The 19,368-nt window shown below is 30.3% G+C and overlaps 1 protein-coding gene across 1 annotated transcript; it reads left to right on the top strand.

Moving 5' to 3' along the window:
- The first annotated feature begins 131 nt into the window (after nucleotides 1-131).
- Nucleotides 132-18,907, top strand: LOC134703350 (uncharacterized). Its single transcript, XM_063563469.1, has 5 exons — nucleotides 132-232; nucleotides 10,050-11,859; nucleotides 12,888-13,085; nucleotides 14,404-14,565; nucleotides 17,457-18,907. Exons 2-5 carry the CDS (start codon nucleotides 10,090-10,092, stop codon nucleotides 18,039-18,041), a joined length of 2,715 nt encoding a protein of 904 aa, XP_063419539.1. The 5' UTR covers nucleotides 132-232; nucleotides 10,050-10,089; the 3' UTR covers nucleotides 18,042-18,907.
- Nucleotides 18,908-19,368: the final 461 nt, after the last annotated feature.

Raw genomic sequence — 19,368 nt, 5'->3', positions numbered from 1 at the left:
TTGTTACCCTCATGACTAGACCATGTTACCTCTCTGATGATTTTGCTGACTGGCAAATGGTGGTCAAATGGTACAAGGGAGCTAATTAGTTTACTTTTGGAAGACAAAATTGACCTTCACCTTTACTTCTGAATGGCGTCATCACTGCTGATGACAGAACATTTAATCCAAAAATATTAAAGTTTTTGTCTTATTCAGAAATTGAGAAAATATTACAAAGATGCTTTGTATAGTAAGTTGAAGACATACATGTAATATGTTGAATATCTCATAACTAAGCAAATCATTTTCCTGACCCATCTGACATGATCAGATTCTGGGCATGGGAGCACATCGCCACATGAAAACGGGCACATGCAGTTGTTTCTGTCATTGTGGGGTTAACTATCTCCACACCCATACAAAAATAGATGTGGATAGTAGAATCCACATTGACAGAAACAAGTGCCTGTGCATGGGAGGTTGATGAAAAAAACTTAGGTCAGTATTCACCTTATTTAACTCCCTGCATGGTCAGCTTATTTACTGTGAACAACCAGGTGAGAAATTCACATGATATTAAATTTAAATGAATAATGAACATGTTTCATATACCAGGGTGTAGACCTATAACATACATGACTTCGCATTCTTATTCAATTTTTAACGTTTTTATACTGATATTTTCATTTTTTATTTTTTTTGGGGTGTAATTAAGCCATTATAGTGTTCAAAGATTCAGATCCATTTAACAATTTACAAATTACATTAACAAATATAGGTTACTGTACAGCCTTCAACAATGAGCAAAGTCCATACTGCATAGTCAGCTATAAAAGTCCCTGATAAGACATTGTAAAACAATTCAAGGGAAAACTATTGGCCTTATTTTTGTAAAAAAAATGAAAGAAAAACAAATTTATATGTAACACATAAACAAATGACAACCACTAAACATTGATAGTAAAAAAAATTTGATCAGAACAGTAAATAGAAATAGTAAATAATGCCCCCGAGCTCATATGTTATAGGACTAACAAGGGTGGGACTTTTACACTTTCATTAAGTTCTATAAGCTAAGGGAAAACCCATTTAACTTCAAAAAGGGGGGTGTCTTGAGTCAGTTTTTTCTCACAGAAGACCATTTTATAAATTTTTAGCTCTAGATATCCAATTATTTCTTTCATTATAAAGTATGAGGGTAATCTGGATTCAAGTATATATTTGTGTCCAGACTCCTCTGCTTAAATAGAATATTTTTCCCTCAGGTTGGGAATCAGATTTTTTTCAGGAAAAAAAAACATTCCTTCCTCTTGAAAGATAAGTGGTAAATTAGTGATTAGGAGGTCAAAAAGGTCCACTTGGTATAGACAATTGACAATATTTATGCACAAAACTCATTTACATTAAATAATAATGGCATTCAAATTTGAGACAATAAATTGACAATAGTTAAATTGATTGAAATTATATTAGAGAGACAGTGGTATTCACAGGGAAGAAGAAAAAGACTATATATATCAACAGTTAACATATAATGATGTTCATGAACAATTCATAAAAGAACAAAAAGAAAAATTAGGTTGCATTAAAAGAAATACAAGTGAAACAGATGTTCTCAATAAAAAAACAATCATTAATATACTTTAGGCCAATTAAAAGTAATTGATAGATTTTCATCCCCCCCCCCCCCTTCTGAAATCGTTCCGCCCCAATTTTTTTAAATTTGGAAAAATAATTACGATTTCCAAATTTTATTCATGTCGGTTAATGGGAAACATCGATAACTTCCTGTTTCAAATTTTGACATATTATGCTGTTGTATGATGACAATATCATCTACCAAGAATAGAGATTGATTAGGAGATGGGCATGAAATATTAGAGTTATGAGTAAAATGCTGTGTCCAAAAACACAAATTGCAGTATGTAACAAATGATTAGAAACCGGCCGTATTTTTCATTTATTTATATACAATGACTTTGTGTCAGGAAATTTGGACTGTGAATGATATCCAAAGTGTAAGAATTATGGAACAAATAACGGCCTCTTTCAATTGCTAGGGAATGGGCACTTAGTTTAAATTAATTACTGAATACTGATTGATCAGTTTTGAGTTTACATATATCAATATATATGGGGCCTTTTTCTAATTCTTTTAGTATGACAAAAGAAATTTAATTTTTCCCATTTATTGATAAATCAATTCCTAATTTGATAAGCCTGGTCATAGATTCTTTGTTGGATAGTATTTATGTGATATTATAAATTTATAGTATCAATAGTGAGATGACCAAAACCTAATTTATTTAACCAGTCTTTTACAATGTTAACCCTTTTACTTGTTTTCTCTACATTATTATATAGTTCACAGTGTGGTTTAGAAATTTTATAGCTGAAAGCGGAATTTGAAAGTACAAAAGGGGTTCTGTTTGTCTCAGCTAAACAGGCTACACTTGCTATTTTATAAAAAAGTGGTATGATTGCCATTGAGACATCCATCCACAAAAGACCAATATGACACAAACATTAACAAATATAGGTTACTGTACAACCTTCAACAATGAGTAAAGCCCATACTGCATAGTCATCTATAAGTCCCTGATAAGACATTGTAAAACAATTCAAGGGAGAAAACTATTAGCCTTATTTATGTAAAAAAAATGAAAGAAAAACAAATATGTAACGAATAAACAAACGACAACCACAGGCTCTTGACTTGGGACAGGCACATTCATACTCCTAAGATTTCTTTAAATAAATCTAATATGTAAATGTTAAATGGATCTAAATCTTTGAACACTAATGGCTTACACCCCAAACTTCACTCCCATAAAGAGTTATTGGAACAACTATTGATTCAGGATATGCCTGGTTTCTATGAAGTTAAACTTGTTAAAATATTAAAAGAAAGCTGTGAAAATGGCAAAATTTGATTTAACAAATAAGGACTTTTTATTGGTGGTATGACACCTATAATGTGAATAAATTCTACAAATGTTCTACCGAAAGATAAAAGATCAATCTTCTTAAAACATTGGTTTGAACCCCCCCCCCCCCTGTAATATTTTGGAAAATAAAAATGGGCCATTATTTGGTATGTAAAGTAGAGGAATCTATGGTATCTCGGCCTATAACATAATCAGCCACCCAAAATCTTTAAGATCCAAATATAATTTTATCTAAATTACACAGCTTTTTTACATTCTTTGCTCATTATGTTAATAAATGTTTTTTTCCAATAATAGGGCTATTAAAGATAAATTGCTCGAAAACCTTGAAAAAAGTGGACATTTGAGGATGAAATGAAACTCATCCTAAAAGCATTTGTAATAAAGAATAACATATTATATTATTTTTTTTTAATTTTGAATTACAATATATATATATATGTCATGTATGTTTAATTAATGTATAATTATTCATGTTACTTAACTTACATCATTAAGTTGAGTACAAACCTTTTTTAACCATGTTACATACATATTCCCTATGATATATATATTCAAGGGGCAGCTTGGTGTCTAAATATTTGACTTAATAGAATTTTCCTTTCAAACTTCTGTAAATTTGCTTACACTTTTTAATCTAAAATGTTGGTCACAGACAATTAAAATAATTCCAATAAAATACATACAATGAAATTATTTTTTATATTAAACACAGGTTGAATGGTGAAACTATGTTGTCTTATTTTAAATAACCTTTGCTTTCATCAATTATAAAACAAGTTTATGAAATACAAAATGAAACTAGGATTCAATGGCCTTATTTTTCTAAAGAAATAAAAATTTATATACCCCTGGATTTTGTAATGGATTTTTTTTTTAATTAAGAAAGAAACTCATTAATTTTTTGTTCAAGTTTTGTCAATAATTTAAATGTTTTCCATGTTGTTTGGATGTTCTCCTTAATTAGTGAAGGTATAGCAGGATTTGAAGCATAAATCTGTTAATTTATTATTTTTTGTAAAGTTCTAATTTACCATACTTGCAATCTTTACTCTTTTAGATAATTGTCATTTAATTTTTAATGTTTGAAAATAAATAAGGAATCTTAAATCTGAATAATTTAGCAAAAAACTTTTTTACCAGTCAGAGGTTTAACCTGTAAATATTTACACACACGAGATAATTTTTATTGCATGTTATTTGTAAATTAATCATCAAAGAAAATTACATACCTGTAAGAACTGATACGCTGATGTCTTTGGTTTAAAATAGTCCTCTTTCTGGAAGTTAGCTTGAAGACTGTCAGTCTGTGTACCTATGGAAACTTTGTCTTGATGGCATGAACAAACTTTACCGGTCAAAAGAAACTTAGAACAACATTTACAGTTCAATGTACACCTTACAGTTGGTTGGTTTGGCACATGGTTAGGTAGTTGATTCTGAGGATTCTGTTGAAATGTAGTGTGGTATGACTGTTGATGGTTATAGTTGTTCATATACGGATAAGATGTTGGAAGGTTATTGCTAGCGTTGTAATCCATACTTGCACAGAGAATGATTATATATAAATCAAAGAATTAACATGCTACTATAAATAGCAAAGAGAATTTTAGTTGTTTTAATATTTCATTAATTTTAATTGGTTAATTTCATACAGCCATCAATTGATTGGACAGTGAAATACAAGATTTGTGTCAAAAGTAGAGAAGGTTAGTAAGAACCTGTATGAATGGCTTCTTCTGACACTTATCTCCTATCTTACAATACACAATTTAGTATGGTATGGTTTCAAAAAAATGACATCAGATGGGCATGTATAATGACAATAAACTTTTAATTACCTGTGTGTGAAAACACAAAAATAAAATGCAATATTTGTTTTGATAACAAAATAAAATTATCATTCCTGTTTTTTAACATGGCATTCAAATTAATTAATATGAATTAACTTTTATTGATCCTTTAATAAGGATCTTCACCTCCAATAAAGATCAAGGAAATCCTTATTTAACCATATCCAAAATTAATTTTCACAACACTGTATACATACATGTAACTTTGAATTTAGATAACCTTGAATTTCTCTAGTTAGCATTTTGATAAAGTCTTCCTCAATGTGTCTATTTTAGTGAGAATGTTAATAAAAGTCTTATCCAGTGTGTATGGAGTATATTTATATCTTTATACAACTATGTTATATATATATATAAGTAAGCATAGAAACCTCATAGTTGGCTTGCTTAAGACTTACTGAAAATATTGACAATTCTGTGTTTAGGGGGTCTAAAATTCAGTTTGGAAGCTTCAAATTACTTTTTACCATAAAGATTCAACACCCATTATTTTAACATGTAATTTCAGTAAATGGACAGAAAGGACAGGATAAAAAGTCTCAAATTTGAAAGGACAAAAAGTAACAAATAAATTTTTGACACTTAGTTGTTTAAATATAATTAGGAATATTTTCATTTTATTATACATTTACATTTTTAAGTTAAGGAAAATGCTCAAAAACCTTAATAAATGAAAATGAATAAAATTTTAATTATGCAAAGGATATATTTTTGGCAAATAAAGCCATTTAAGTAACAAGTCACTTTGAAATATTGTTTTCACAACAATTATTTGATCATTATTGATATTTAATAAATAAATGTAATTACGAAATTGCTTTTTACATGTCTATTATTAGAAATACAAAAAATATTTTTTCAAATTGATTGTTTTTTGTTTCAAGAAAAATAATCTCAAAACTGAATTGTGACTTTTTGTCCTGTGACTTTCTGTCCTACATTCATATCTTCATCATGTTCATCCCTCTTCTTAATATAGCATGCATTATATCAAGAAATGAATTGGGGAAGGTGTATAAAAAAGGGTTATATATACTGTTTACACTAGGAACTATATTCGCAGACAACGAAAACCAAAGGACGATAGTTCTGTGTCCTTGGACCTAATACGACAGAAACAAATCTGAATAAAACTTTGATAGACCTAAGCTTAGGAAATTATGAGATAGTTGGCCAAGTTTCATGGCCTTTGGACATGTTTTATAGAAACTTGGTTCATTTTAGTATTGACATTTGGATGCTAATTTTTTAGGTTTAAATCAAATTGGTCTTTAGAAATAAAAATTAAAAAAAAAAAAATCTATTTAAATGCTCTTGAATATTATAGGGTTATTGCATGAATATTGGGGAATATTGTCCCGAGTAGAATCTTATATTGCATGAGCTTGCGAGTGCAATATATGTTCTATGAGGGACAATATTCCCCAATATTCATGCAATAACCCTTTTATTGTATAGCAATATAATATTTAAAAGTAAAAATTTGTTTAAACTTAATTTTGACGTTGATGACGTCATGAATTTTTGAAGATTTATTGCACTAGTGCAATACTGGAATTTATTGCATGCTAACTTTTGGTTACTTTCTGTGGGAAATATAATATTGCTATACAATAATATATTATATTGCATTAAAGCATTGGAACATTATTTTTTTTATGAGATTTATTATAACTATTTCAAAGTTAAATTTATATGAGCCTAGCTATGCCTGAAAAAAAGATTTTCAAATTAAAAGGGAATCCTCACATAAACATGATTTATTTCAACCAATTGAAGTTTTTGATGTTTTTAAACCATAACTTATTCTTTTTTATTAATTAAAGGTACTTTGAGAGCAAATTACAAAAAGCATAACGCATGAGGATAATATAAATATGGTCTTAAGTCATGTAATAATGAGAATTATATAAAGTTGATTTAAATGGTATCCCATATATTTCAATATATAAATGCGCACAGAAGCTATAAGAATTGAAAATTAGTAACTTTTTGGTCATTTATATGCTGACGTGTCATGATACAAGAAGTCTAATTGTAAAAGGACTCTGGTATTCAACTTTTTTGTAGACAGTATATATATTCTGATGACCAGTTTTTTTTCACTTTTCAAAGGAAAATATGCATGGAGTTTTAGTCTCAGGCCATAATAAATAATAGGTTTGTTTGCCCAAACGCTACCTACCCAGAAAAAAGCTGCCTTCTCAAATTCTTTTATTGTGCTGATTTGAAGAAGTTTTTTTTTAATCAAATAGGCATGAAGACTATTAAACATCTGATACTTCCATTTCTTTTTTTGAAAAAAAAAGAAAATGCCTACCTACCTACCCACTGTCTCAACCTTTGGGTAGGGTTTGGGCAAACCAGAATATTTTTAACTGTGGCCTCAATTATTAATTGGCATATATTTGGACCATTTACTATCTTTAACATGCTTGAGAAGAAAGTAATGGTTTCATATGAATGAATAAGGTGTACTAATCATTGTAAAGTGTATTTTTTACAGATTTAGGTGGTGTTAAGACGTACCGTATTTAACCTATTCATAATTAAGTCTATTAATAAACATGATTAAAGTCCTTGGATATCTTATTGAAAGAAATGAAAAATGTCATACAACGAAATCAATGAAAACTGATGGCCTAATTTATTTACATAACACTGGCATGACTGGAGGAAAAAAAAAAAAAAAAAAAAAAAAAAAGGAAAAACAAATTTAGCAAGTGTAAACTTTGCAGGCTGAAGGTATGAGTAAATATATTTTCCAGTAAATAAAGGAAAATACTGATTGAAATTGAGTGGATTATTTTGAGTGGATATTACTTTAAAACCTTTCTCTATAACTGTTTAATTAATTTTTTTTTAAATTGAAATAATGAAAGAGTTTGATTAAGTCATTTTAAGTGTTCTTATTTCTATTTTCATTGTAAACAGTGATAATCACAATGATTTATTTTTACAATAAAATACAAATGTTTTGCCTGTCACAAGGAAACTCATCAGGTTGGTTTTGCACTGAATATAGCATTGCATTTTGCACTGGTTTTGATATTTTCCTTTTTTGTACAGATGTTCAAAATGGGTTCAGTTAAGGTCAAGGTGGTTGCACTTTGTGTATGTAAGAACTGATTAGGTAAAGGTTAATTTATATTACATTATATATTTTTATTTAAATCATAATAAATTAAGGTTCTTCATTCATTCAATTTCCAGCATGAATATAATTTTTGTTTCTCAGTTAATAAACATGTTTTTTTATTGTTCAGGTGGGTCTCCAATTATCACTTTTATTACTTTCAACCCATGCCCTGTCATCGTTTATTGGGGGGCTGTTGTTTATTCAGAAATTAACTTTTTACACCTCACAATGCCAGGTGTTAGGACTTTAAGGACTTCATTTACCTGTAGTTTATTTACCTGAAATAATATTGCATATAATTTTATAATCTTTATTCAAAAATGTTTTAAAAATTAAATTGTTAATTCTTATTAATCTAAAATATAGACTTATTTGGACTTAAATATTAGGTAAAAGTGTTGAAAATTAATCAAAACCAGATTTTTCAGTTCAAACTGATGTCAGAATGCCCTTTTTAAAATATATATATATATAGATAATATTTTCAAATCAACATGGATTTTTATTATCCTGTTCAATAATATACTGTTCTTTCAAATTGTAAAAACTATTTGTTATATCAAGTGGTATTTTGCTGTCAAATTTCATGTTATAATTAATAGATTTTTCTCTTTAACTTCTTTTAATCATTGACATTTGTGGAGCCTAATCAACTTTTGTTGAAAAAGAGAGACATAACAACCCTACATTCCATTGTTGACAGCTGTATCCATAAAAATTCACTCTGTGGTTAAAAGATTTGAAATTTAAATTAATTTATCAAACTACTCTGGATTTGTACCAAACATGGTCAGAAGGTTGTTTATGATCTTAAGATTATTATCCATAAGTAAATTTCTCCAGTCATGCTTCAATGATTCCCTAAATAATCAACCAATTTATTTCCCACAAAAAAGGGGGGGGGCGGCCCCCAAGGCCCCCTCTCGATCAGCCTTTGCATACAGGTCTCATGTGGACAGTTGTCTTATTGGCAAAAATACCATGTCTCCTGTTTTATACATAGTCACCTTTAATTATTTTCCTTAATTATTCAATTCAACATAAATTTTTATTCAACATTACAACTTATATACAGCTAAGAATTAATTTATACAGCTGTAGGGGTTAAATGGGCCATTGTATTTACAAAATCCAATTTTGCAATTTCCCCCAAGAAATAGATTATGACAATGCTGATTAAAAAACTTAACTAATGAACACATTACAAAGCCTTTTTAAGTTATTGTCAGAAGTGTTAAAAATCCCCTTTTTTTTATAAATAAAGCCCCATAAAACCAAAATTTTAAATCTGAAATTACAAAAAAAGTGAAAGGGAGCTTTCAATTATAGATATAAACAATTCACCAAAGTTTCATGGACATTGGTGAAAGCCTTTTTGAGTTATTGTCCGAAGTGTTGAAAATCACCCCTTTTGTTATGAATAAAGCCCCATAAATCCAAAACTTAAAATCTGAAATTAAAAAAAAAACGAACGGGAGCTTACGCCAATAGATAAAAACAATTCACTTAAGTTTTATGGATATAGGTGAAGGTGTTTTTGAGTTATTGTCTGAAGTGTGGACGACAGACGGACGGACGGACAGACGGATGGACATACAGACCGACGGACAACGGTATACCATAATACATCCCGTCCCAGGCGTATAATAAAAACAGTCTAAAAATGACAAAAATAGTGAGAGTAAACAATTTGATTAACGATCATAAGTTAACACAGAAATGTAAAGTATAAAATCCCTAGATACCGTAAGGGACGACATCAAGAGTTCAATGAAGGATAAAAAAACTTAATTCACATAGTTTTTTCACTGACCTTCTACCCCCTCTTAACTTATTTTGGGAAAAATTGATTAACCCATATGGTTATCATGGTTATATATGTAATAATCAACGTTGGATAACCAAATCTTGTAGCAGTTCAACCCCCCACCCCCAAACTATTTGAAATAAGTTTTTTATCTTACATTGATCTTTTGATGTCGTCCCTAAGAATCCATTGTTTTATCAGTCATGTCAGTCATGAATTAGAACAGTAGTCAGCAAAATTATTTATTCTTGATATTGTTATTGATTTGGGAAAAAATCTCAAAAAATCAATTTTAGTAACAATTTCAATTTATATTTCAGTGAGGTTGTGCCGTCACCAGCAGGCATATTTTACTCTATCATGTCATCAGACAGCAAGAGACATTGTTGCATGTGCAACACCTGCAATGGGAAATTTGTGAACATAAAGACCTTTCGTTTACACTGCAAGAATGCACATGATGAACATATAAACAATTTGGCAGATGTGCAGAACTTCTCTGATGTAGACCACCTTTACAATTTGCAGAAAAGCCAGGAGAAAGATGTTTATCAGACACCACTTTTTGATGGATCTTCAAGAACAATATTTGACGCAATAGCAGAACATATGCTAATTTTTTCAACGAACAATGGCATGTCAAAAGCAGCTCTGACAGAGTGTTTACAGCATGAGAAACATATCCTTCCACAGCCTAACCTTCTTCCAGCAACCTATAAAGAAGCACTTAATATCATCAAGCCACTTCTGATGCCAATTATACAGTACAAATGCTGCATTAATGACTGCAAATGCTTCCCAATAAATGATGATGTCCGCAATTGCTCAGTGTGTAACGAACTGCTACATTACAAAGACAGTAATAGGTGTAGGAAAACTTACAACTACATGCCTGTTGTTCCTAGGATCTACCGCTGGTACGGTACAAAAAATCTTGCAAAACTTATACATGCAGATAAGGTGAAAATAAATGGCCAACTTAGTGACTATACTGATGGTAAAATATTCATAGATCAGATGAAACATGGTATTTTTAAAGATTCTGATGTATCTAGCTGTGTACCACTAGCTTTGTTCACAGATGGAGTTAATCCAAATAAAAACACTGCAGCCTTAAAATCGATGTGGCCTATCATTCTTACTTGGATAACTCTTCCACAGGATATCCGCTATGTCTTAGGTCCAATGATGTTATTGGGAATCGTACCAGGTCATGGACGTAAAGAACCAAAATCTCTTGACCCCTACATATCGATTCTAGTTGATGAACTACTTGTGAACATGGAATCAAAGATGTATGACTCCCATAAAGAGGCACCTGTAACTGTGAAGATAGCTTTGCTGCAGTACTTATGCGACATCCCTGCTTTTTCCAAGCTGCTGCATTTATCAGGCCAAGCTGCATTGAGATCCTGTGTGTTTTGTAAAGAAGATGGTGTCCGAAGCAACACACTGAACAAGACTTTACATGTATGTAATAGGCAATTTTTACCAGCAGATTCACCACTACGACTTGATAGTAAATCATTTGCCATAAAGAGTGCAATAAACAGTACCAGACCTGAGTCTTTCACTAATGAGGAAGAAATGGCAGCAAGACGGGAGTTTGACCAAAAACCAAACAAAAATCAAAAGACAAATTTTCAAAAGCAAACTGGTGTAAAGGGTATCCATCCACTTACTTCACTACCATATTTTGATAGACTTAAACAGATGCAGACTGATGGCATGCACACTATCTCTGATGTCATCAGCAACATCCTAGACTTGATAAGTGGCAAGACAGACACCATTAAAGTTCGTAACTGTGAGAAACAACACCAACGATTTGAAGAGACATGGCCAAATATGAAGAGAAAGGCACCAGATGCACCTTGTGTCAATCCATCAAAGCAGCGCAAGAAAACTCAACTGCCAAAACCCAAATCTACTCCCACTAGTCTTGAAGAGGCACCTACAATACCAGAGGCACCTACAATACCAGAGGCACCATGGTCACTTTCCAAATTAAAAATTAAGGTTGCAGACAAAAGAGCTGGTTCAATAGAATACCCAAAAGGTTTTGACTACACTCCAGCTGATCACTTCACCCGACAATGGACTCTGAGAACCATGCATGGAAAGCAACAAGTAAGTAATTTCTTAAATTGTTATGTTTTAGAGGCATGTAACCTGTGGGATATTTTCAGGGTTTTTAAATTTTTGAAGCAAATTCATAATACTTTATACTCTTTCGTCCCTCTTTTATAATAATATTTTTAAAATATTTGTAATAAATTTTTTTTTCAAAATCACCAAAATCATTAAAATTCAAATCAAATATTGGTCCAAGATTAAATTACATAATTTTATGCCAGAATCACAGGTGAAGAGTTATCAATCTGAAAATTATTTTGAGTTTATCCAAATATTGCCATTGAAGCTAGACAAATCCTGGTGTTTTTCAATATATTCATTGATATTTTAAAAGTCGTTTTTTTTAATCTCTCAAACATGTTAAATTTTTTTTTGTTGAAATTTCTTGATCATATTAGAATTGTGAAACGTACCTTTGTAGTAAATTTACCCTTTTTGTTGTTAAAATCTGAGAATCTGGCTTCTTAGAAATTTAAAGTCAAAGTGAGCTAGAATATATATATGTATTTTGAGATAAGATCCTTTACATATATATATCTAATTGTTTATAAATGGACCTGTATTGAGTCCATGATAATCTCTGCAACCTCATGTTTATTAGTTTAAGATAAAAAAAAACAAAACAAAAAAAACACCAGTGTTATTATTTTCAAATCAATATATTGATTCAAAGCTCCACAGTTATTTGATTAACAAAATTTTTTTTTTTTTATTATCTATTATATAAGTAGATACTGTCAATTAATTTGGTTAAAGATATGTAATAAGTTTCTAAAAAGTAAAAAAAAAGATTTGACATAAGTTTAACTAAGAGAACCATTCACACTTACATATCATCAGAACTTTGATCAGGAACAATTTAAAAAACTATAACAATGAGCCATAATAATTACATGGGGCAAGTTAGAAAGGTTTTTACAAATAAATCAAATGAATCATGGTAAGGATGGGTTTGTAGAGTAGAACATAAATAAATAGAATTTGAATATCAATGCATTCTGAATTTTTAAATTCTGTTTTAGTTTGTGACCTACAATGTAGCTGCCTGGTGTTTGAGAGGACTACTTGGACATCAACAGGAACAAACCCTTTTCCAACTGTTTACTGTTCTTAGTCGACTGGTTAAACCAACCTTCATGAAAGATGAAATACCATCATTGATAGCAGACACTCATCTTGCTGTGGCATTGCTTGAAAGGGATTTTCCACTCACTTTACAGGTAAAATAGGGTTACAGATCTGTACTTTAAAATATATAAAAAAAGATGTGGTATGATTGCCAATGAGACAACTCTCCACAAGAGACCAAATGACACAGAAATTTACAACTAAGGCCTTCAGCAATAAGCAAAACCCATACCACATAGTCAGCTATAAAAGGACACTACAGTGTAAATGACAAATTCAGTTAAGAAAACTAATGGTCTAATTTATGTACAAAATATGAATAGAATAAATTTGTAACACATCAACAAACAACAACCATTAAATTACAGGCTGCTGACTTGAGAAGGTACATACATACAGAATGTGGCAGGGTGAAACAGTGGGACAGTAGTGTTACAGTACAACATATTAAATAACTATAAAAATCTGTTTGAAATGGCTTAACTCATCAGATGGATACCATATGGGTACAAATTGAAATATACATCTAACAAATAAACACAGATTAGATGTGGCTGGGTACATATACATTTACATATATAATAATAATGACTTGGCAACCAAGGAGGACAGCCAATTTTATTGAAAATAGAACATGGTGGGAAAAATGAAAAGTATCTTTGTGATGAAGATGGCCTTTGGTGGGCGGATTTAACAGAGTTGTTTAGCTTTAGATATTATATTATTTTTGCTTATAATATGAAATATGATTTATACCAAACATCTGAAACCTGTTACCGCAGAAAGTGTTTTTATTTATAAATTTGTGACATAAAATAACTTCTTATAGCTGACTATGTGGTATATGGGCTTTGCTCATTGTGGAAGGCTGTACATTTACCTATAATTGTTAATGTCTGTGTCATTTTCGTCTTTTGTAGATAGTTGTCTCATTGGCAATCATACCACATAAATCCTTTTTTTTATATATATTTTATGGGTTGTTTATTAAACAAAATGATTTATCATGTTTATATGAAAATTATGTTCACAAAATGTATTGAAGTGGCCAGATAAGAATGGTGACCTTTGCTGATTAGGGCCTTATCGTAGGACTTCTAGTGAATGAGTCATATGATGTAATAAATGCAGGATCCCCCTTTTAATTAATTCAATTTAGTATAATTTACTCGTTCGCAGTTCCTGTTCTCTCTATAATTGCAGTAAATAATCAACATGTGTGTTTTGTAATATGCATTGACCTCTTTGGCATATGAAAACTTTACTTCTGGTGATACTAATTAGTTTCCAAATAACTTGAAAGATTGGAATAAATGTCAGCCTAACAGGTTCTAACTTTATTTTAAGAATCACTTTACACTTACAACAAATAATAATTATAATGTGTAGAAATTGTTTCTTGATTTTCAGAACTTGACCACCCACTTACTTCATCACATTCCTGAAGGCTATAATGATTTTGGGCCATTGTACGACAGATGGTTGTATCCATTAGAAAGAGCAAATAGTTGGATTACAAGACAGATCGTGCAACATGGTCATGAGGAGTCAACAGTTATGCAAACATATCGTGTAAGTTTTAAATTTATTTTTGTCAACAAGTGCTAAAAAATAATTTGATCATTAAAAAATTGCGGTATAAGGATAAAAAAAAAAAAATTATCGGCACAATATTTTGTCTTATAATAGGAATATAAATTTTCTGTTTTCTTATCATCTAAAATCATTGAAAATTGTCTTTGATAAAACTTTATATTCACTGCAGCAAGAATCACAAGAGGTTCCGCGTCCATGTTACTAAATATTTGATCAAGATAGTTGAATTATAAAGGAGTAGGTCCGGTAAGGACTCATTTTGGCCTCAAATTTCAGTTTCAAAAGATTTTGACCACTTTTTAAACATTTAAGATGGTATGGGAGTCTAAAATAAAAATGATAGAATTTGTTCATACTTTGTCAAAATGTAGTATCTATTGATACATGTTAAAAAATATTATAAAAATGATAGGTCACCGGGCATTTTCTCAAGCTACAGGTTGTGACAAAATGACAAATTTTGTATGGACTATACAGGAAAAAACAACATTTTGTAAATAGAAACTAAAGAAAATGATAGAATTGTAAAATAAATTAGGTATAGATTGCTTTCAGACAATGCTTTGAGAATATCAAGAGAAAAGATAGGGTACGTTTTTTCCGGCTAAAAGATAAAATAGGAAAATTTCATGTAGAGTCCTTCAGAAAATGCACTGTTTTAGAGTTACCTCCCCTTAAATTACCAATTTGAAAATATTCAAAAACAACCAAAAATAATCTACACTGGTAAACATATTAATATTTCTAAGTTATATTCTTATAAATTGGTTCTTTTTAAATGAAAATTCACATTAAATATCTGCATTCCTGCATAAAATTTTGCTAACTTGATAGAAAATATGGACCTTAGATTCTCTGTTTTTTACAATCCAAGATGGTGAAAGACACCCATACCACCTTAAGGTGGTATTGGGAGTCTAAAATAGAAATGATAGAATTTGTTCATACTTTGCCAAAACGTAGTATCTATTGATATATGTTGAAAAATATAATAAAAATGATAGGTCACCGCGCATTTTCTCAAGCTACAGGATGTGACAAAATGACACATTTTGTATGGATTATACAGGAAAAATCACCATTTTGTGATTAAAAAGTAAACAAAATGATAGAATTGTTAAAAACGGAAAAGATAGCTTTCAGACAATGCTCAGAGAATATCAAAGGAAAAATTAGGGTCACTGTACGTTTTTTTCAGCTAAAATACAAAATAGGAAAATTCCATGTAGAATCCTTTAGAAAATGCATTGTTTCAGAGCTTTACCTCCCCTTAAAATGCCAATTTAAAAAAAAAAAAAAACCAACAATATTAATCAACATTTTCAAAAATGTTAATATTTATAAGTTATATTCTTATAAATTGGTTCTTTTTAATGAAAATTCATATTAAATATCTGCATTCCTGCATGAAATTTTGCTAATTTGTTAGAAAATCTGGACCTTTGGTTCTCTGTTTTTAACAATCCAAGATGGAGGAAGACACCCATACTACCTTAAGTGTCTATTTCACTTGATTCAATTAGTAAATGTGAAAGATTTTTACTGTTTTAGTAATTAAAATTGATCCGATTCAAGCTCAAATATGCAAAATTTCTCAAATATGCCAAAAAAGGTCACTTTTCAGATTGTTTTTGTCGAAATTGAAAGTGGCCGCATCCGTGTTCATCCACAACCTCTATATATGTTATGTATTATCATAAAATACAACTTACATTTCAATATTAGGGATTAACATGAATGCGGCCACTTTCGCTTTAAAAGGGAAACCGTCAAAAATTTAACTAAAATGATAGAATTTTGAAGTTTTCAGTAATTTAGCATGACTTAATGGTGCCACAACATGATATATGTCAATTGTATTGTCAAAAACAGCCAATTTTTATGTAGCAGAAGCATTCAACTGTCCAATAAATAACTTAAAGTTTACATTTTAACAATTTTGTAAAACTGTTATATTTTGGGGCCAAATAGGGGTCTTACTGGACCTACTCCTTTTTAAGCCCAAGCCTAGGCGGGACCTTTAAAATTCATACTTTTAACTATTGAGATTTGATAAATTTGATAATCCACAAGTAACTATGTAGAAATCTGTTTCTTTATATGGAAAAAATAATTTTCATTAACACCTGTTTGTATATTTTGATTCATTCATGTAGGTCAATCCTGTTTTGTATGCAGTTGCCTTAGCATTGACACATTCTCATTTCCATTTTCCACTGCCCCCTCAGTCAAGGTTTATTGACTTTGAAAATTTGACTAAGTTAACATGTATTTGATTGGGGTTAGGTCAGTTCAATGGGAACCATTAGTTGTAGGCCAATGTAAATTGGTATTCAATTGCATAAGCATTTGTACATCTAATTTCCATTGAGAATATTTGTCCATGCCCCCTCAGTCATTGTCTAACAACTTGTAAACTCTTGCTAAGTTTAAATTTATAAGTTTCTGATTAGATCAGTGTAGAGGAACTACTTATGTGAAGTCAATGATAATTAGTAAGCAATCATTTCAATGGAGATTATATTTGCCCCTCCCCCCCTTTTTCCCACCTCTTCATGGTTCATTGACTTAGTTAACAAGTTTATGTTTGTTGAAAGGGACAACAGTTTATAAAAAGTCAATGGTATTTGGTATGCAGTTGTATTCGCATTGGCACATCTCATTTACATGGAGATTCTTAAGCGATGTACCTCAGTCATAGTTCTTCGACTTTGAATATTTGCATAACTTATGTAAAAGTATTGCTATTTTAGTTTCGACATTTGCATAATGGTAATCAAAATTAAAAAAAGGCGAGACATATCTCATTGATAATAGTTTATTTAAAGATGTCCTGCATTTTATTATTAATTTTCTTTTTCTTTCAGATTTATGATTGGAGTGTGTTTAATTTATTAAGCGGTACAGTTAAACAAGAAACAACTGATAGGCAGACATCACTTCGACGAATTGTCAAGAAGATATGCAATTCAGAAGAAGACTTGCTAAAAACCAACAAACATTCAAGTAAGACAATGCTTCCAACTGATCACATCAAAATAATCAAGGAAAAGTATTGCAAAATATTCAGCAATTCTGACATTGAAATGTGCGACATTGATCCAGTTGTAGAATCAATACAAACAACAACAAGATACGACAAAACCAAAAGAAAGGACATTTTCTTTGCCACAGAGTCCCATCAAATTTCAGCAAGATCATGTGATTTTATAATTCATACAAGAGATCCTTCAAAGGTTTTTGGCAAAATAAAAAAATTGTACAGACATTCATTTAGGAACAATGTGTACACCTGGGTACTGCTGGATCGTTTTCCATTAGCAGAACAATGTGGACTATTTTGGTTTTCTGAAAACAAGACTTTAATGACAAATCTTTGCCTGTTGAGTGACATAAGCGATCCACTTGTTTCTGCTGTCGAAGAGGACAATCGTTGGTTTTTGAATGTATGATTAAATTAGTGATAACATCTATCGTACATAAGGATCACCACACATAAGAATTTTAGGATGTGCCTGTGCCTCATATGCAGGATACCTTTGTGTTTTTAAAACTTCCTAAATAAAATAAATAAATTTTTCATGGACTGTATAAAGTGTGCACTTGCTTTCACAGTCATGACAGTGTAGGATATCTGTAGTTTTAAATTTTCCTAAATTAATGAATAATTTTGATGGGAACAACTTTAAATTGATATAAGCCTCTTGATGTATACATTAACAGTTTAAAATTTATTCAGATATTTCTAAATGAAATAAATAACTTTTTGTGGCAATCAAAATGTATGCCTGTACCTTGTGCTGGGTACTTTTGCTGTTTCAAATTTTCTTAATTTAAATACTTCATTTTTATAATTGAATAAGATATATCTGTCTCTTGTGTGGGGTACTTTTTGATATTATTTTTTCCTGATCATATAAACTACCAGTATATGTAAATAACAAAAGATAATAAAAACACCTTCTCAACACTTTATTTTTTAAGGGGAAATTGCATGAATCTCTATGTATGAAATAAGACCATTTGTTTTTCTGAGAGCTGTTTAATAATAATAACAAATATCTTTGTTATGCCTTATTGATATTGATTATTAATAAAAGAATAGCGTGTATTTCTATTTAAATGCATGACTTAGCAGAAGTTGAAGTGAATTAATTTATTTAATAAAATTCCATTTTGAAATTAATAGAATTTGAAGAATTTGTGGAAACTATTCATATCCTGGATTTGCTTTGTGCTGTATTTTAACTGTTTTAAATTTTAACACAAATTTTGTTTAGTTTAAAGAGTAAATGTGTGTATATCTGTTTTATTATCTGTTTTATTATATATATAGTTTTAAGTTTTGTGTTATATATATTATATCACTATTTATAATATTGAGTTTGTGCTGGAAATAAATTATTTGATCTATGTATATACATCTCTTATTTTACACATCTAGAAATTAAATTGAAAAAAAAGACGTCTTTGTTGAATTACATCAATAACTCGTCATCTTATTATCACCAAGTTCGTCTTGAACATTCATTTAAAATGCTATCAGCATCTGCAATATTTGGCAGTTTATATGTCATTTCAAAAAGAAAAAAAATCTAACACACACATGTGGAGCAGGATCTGCTTTAACAGTTCACCTGAGATCACCCCTGTTTTTGGTGGGGTTAATGTTGCTTATAAAAAAGAAGATGTGGTATGATTGCCAATGAGACAACTATCCATAAAAGGCCAAAATGACACAGACATTAACAACTATAGGTCACTGTACGACCTTCAACA

The sequence above is a fragment of the Mytilus trossulus genome, unplaced genomic scaffold, assembly GCF_036588685.1.
Source record: "Mytilus trossulus isolate FHL-02 unplaced genomic scaffold, PNRI_Mtr1.1.1.hap1 h1tg000987c__unscaffolded, whole genome shotgun sequence".
In the NCBI taxonomy this organism is placed as follows: Eukaryota; Metazoa; Mollusca; class Bivalvia; order Mytilida; family Mytilidae; genus Mytilus; species Mytilus trossulus.
Note: the sequence above shows the minus strand (reverse complement) of the source record. Positions and strands in the feature narration are given on the sequence as shown.

What these genes read in the sequence shown, in the direction of transcription:
- LOC134703350 (XM_063563469.1), top strand. Translation starts at nt 10,090, where the DNA reads ATGTCATCAGACAGCAAGAGACATTGTTGCATGTGCAACACCTGCAAT. An exon ending in ATTTTCCACTCACTTTACAG is followed by an intron (nt 13,086 to 14,403) that starts GTAAAATAGGGT and finishes CTTGATTTTCAG; the next exon opens with AACTTGACCACCCACTTACT. An exon ending in CAGTTATGCAAACATATCGT is followed by an intron (nt 14,566 to 17,456) that starts GTAAGTTTTAAA and finishes TTTTTCTTTCAG; the next exon opens with ATTTATGATTGGAGTGTGTT.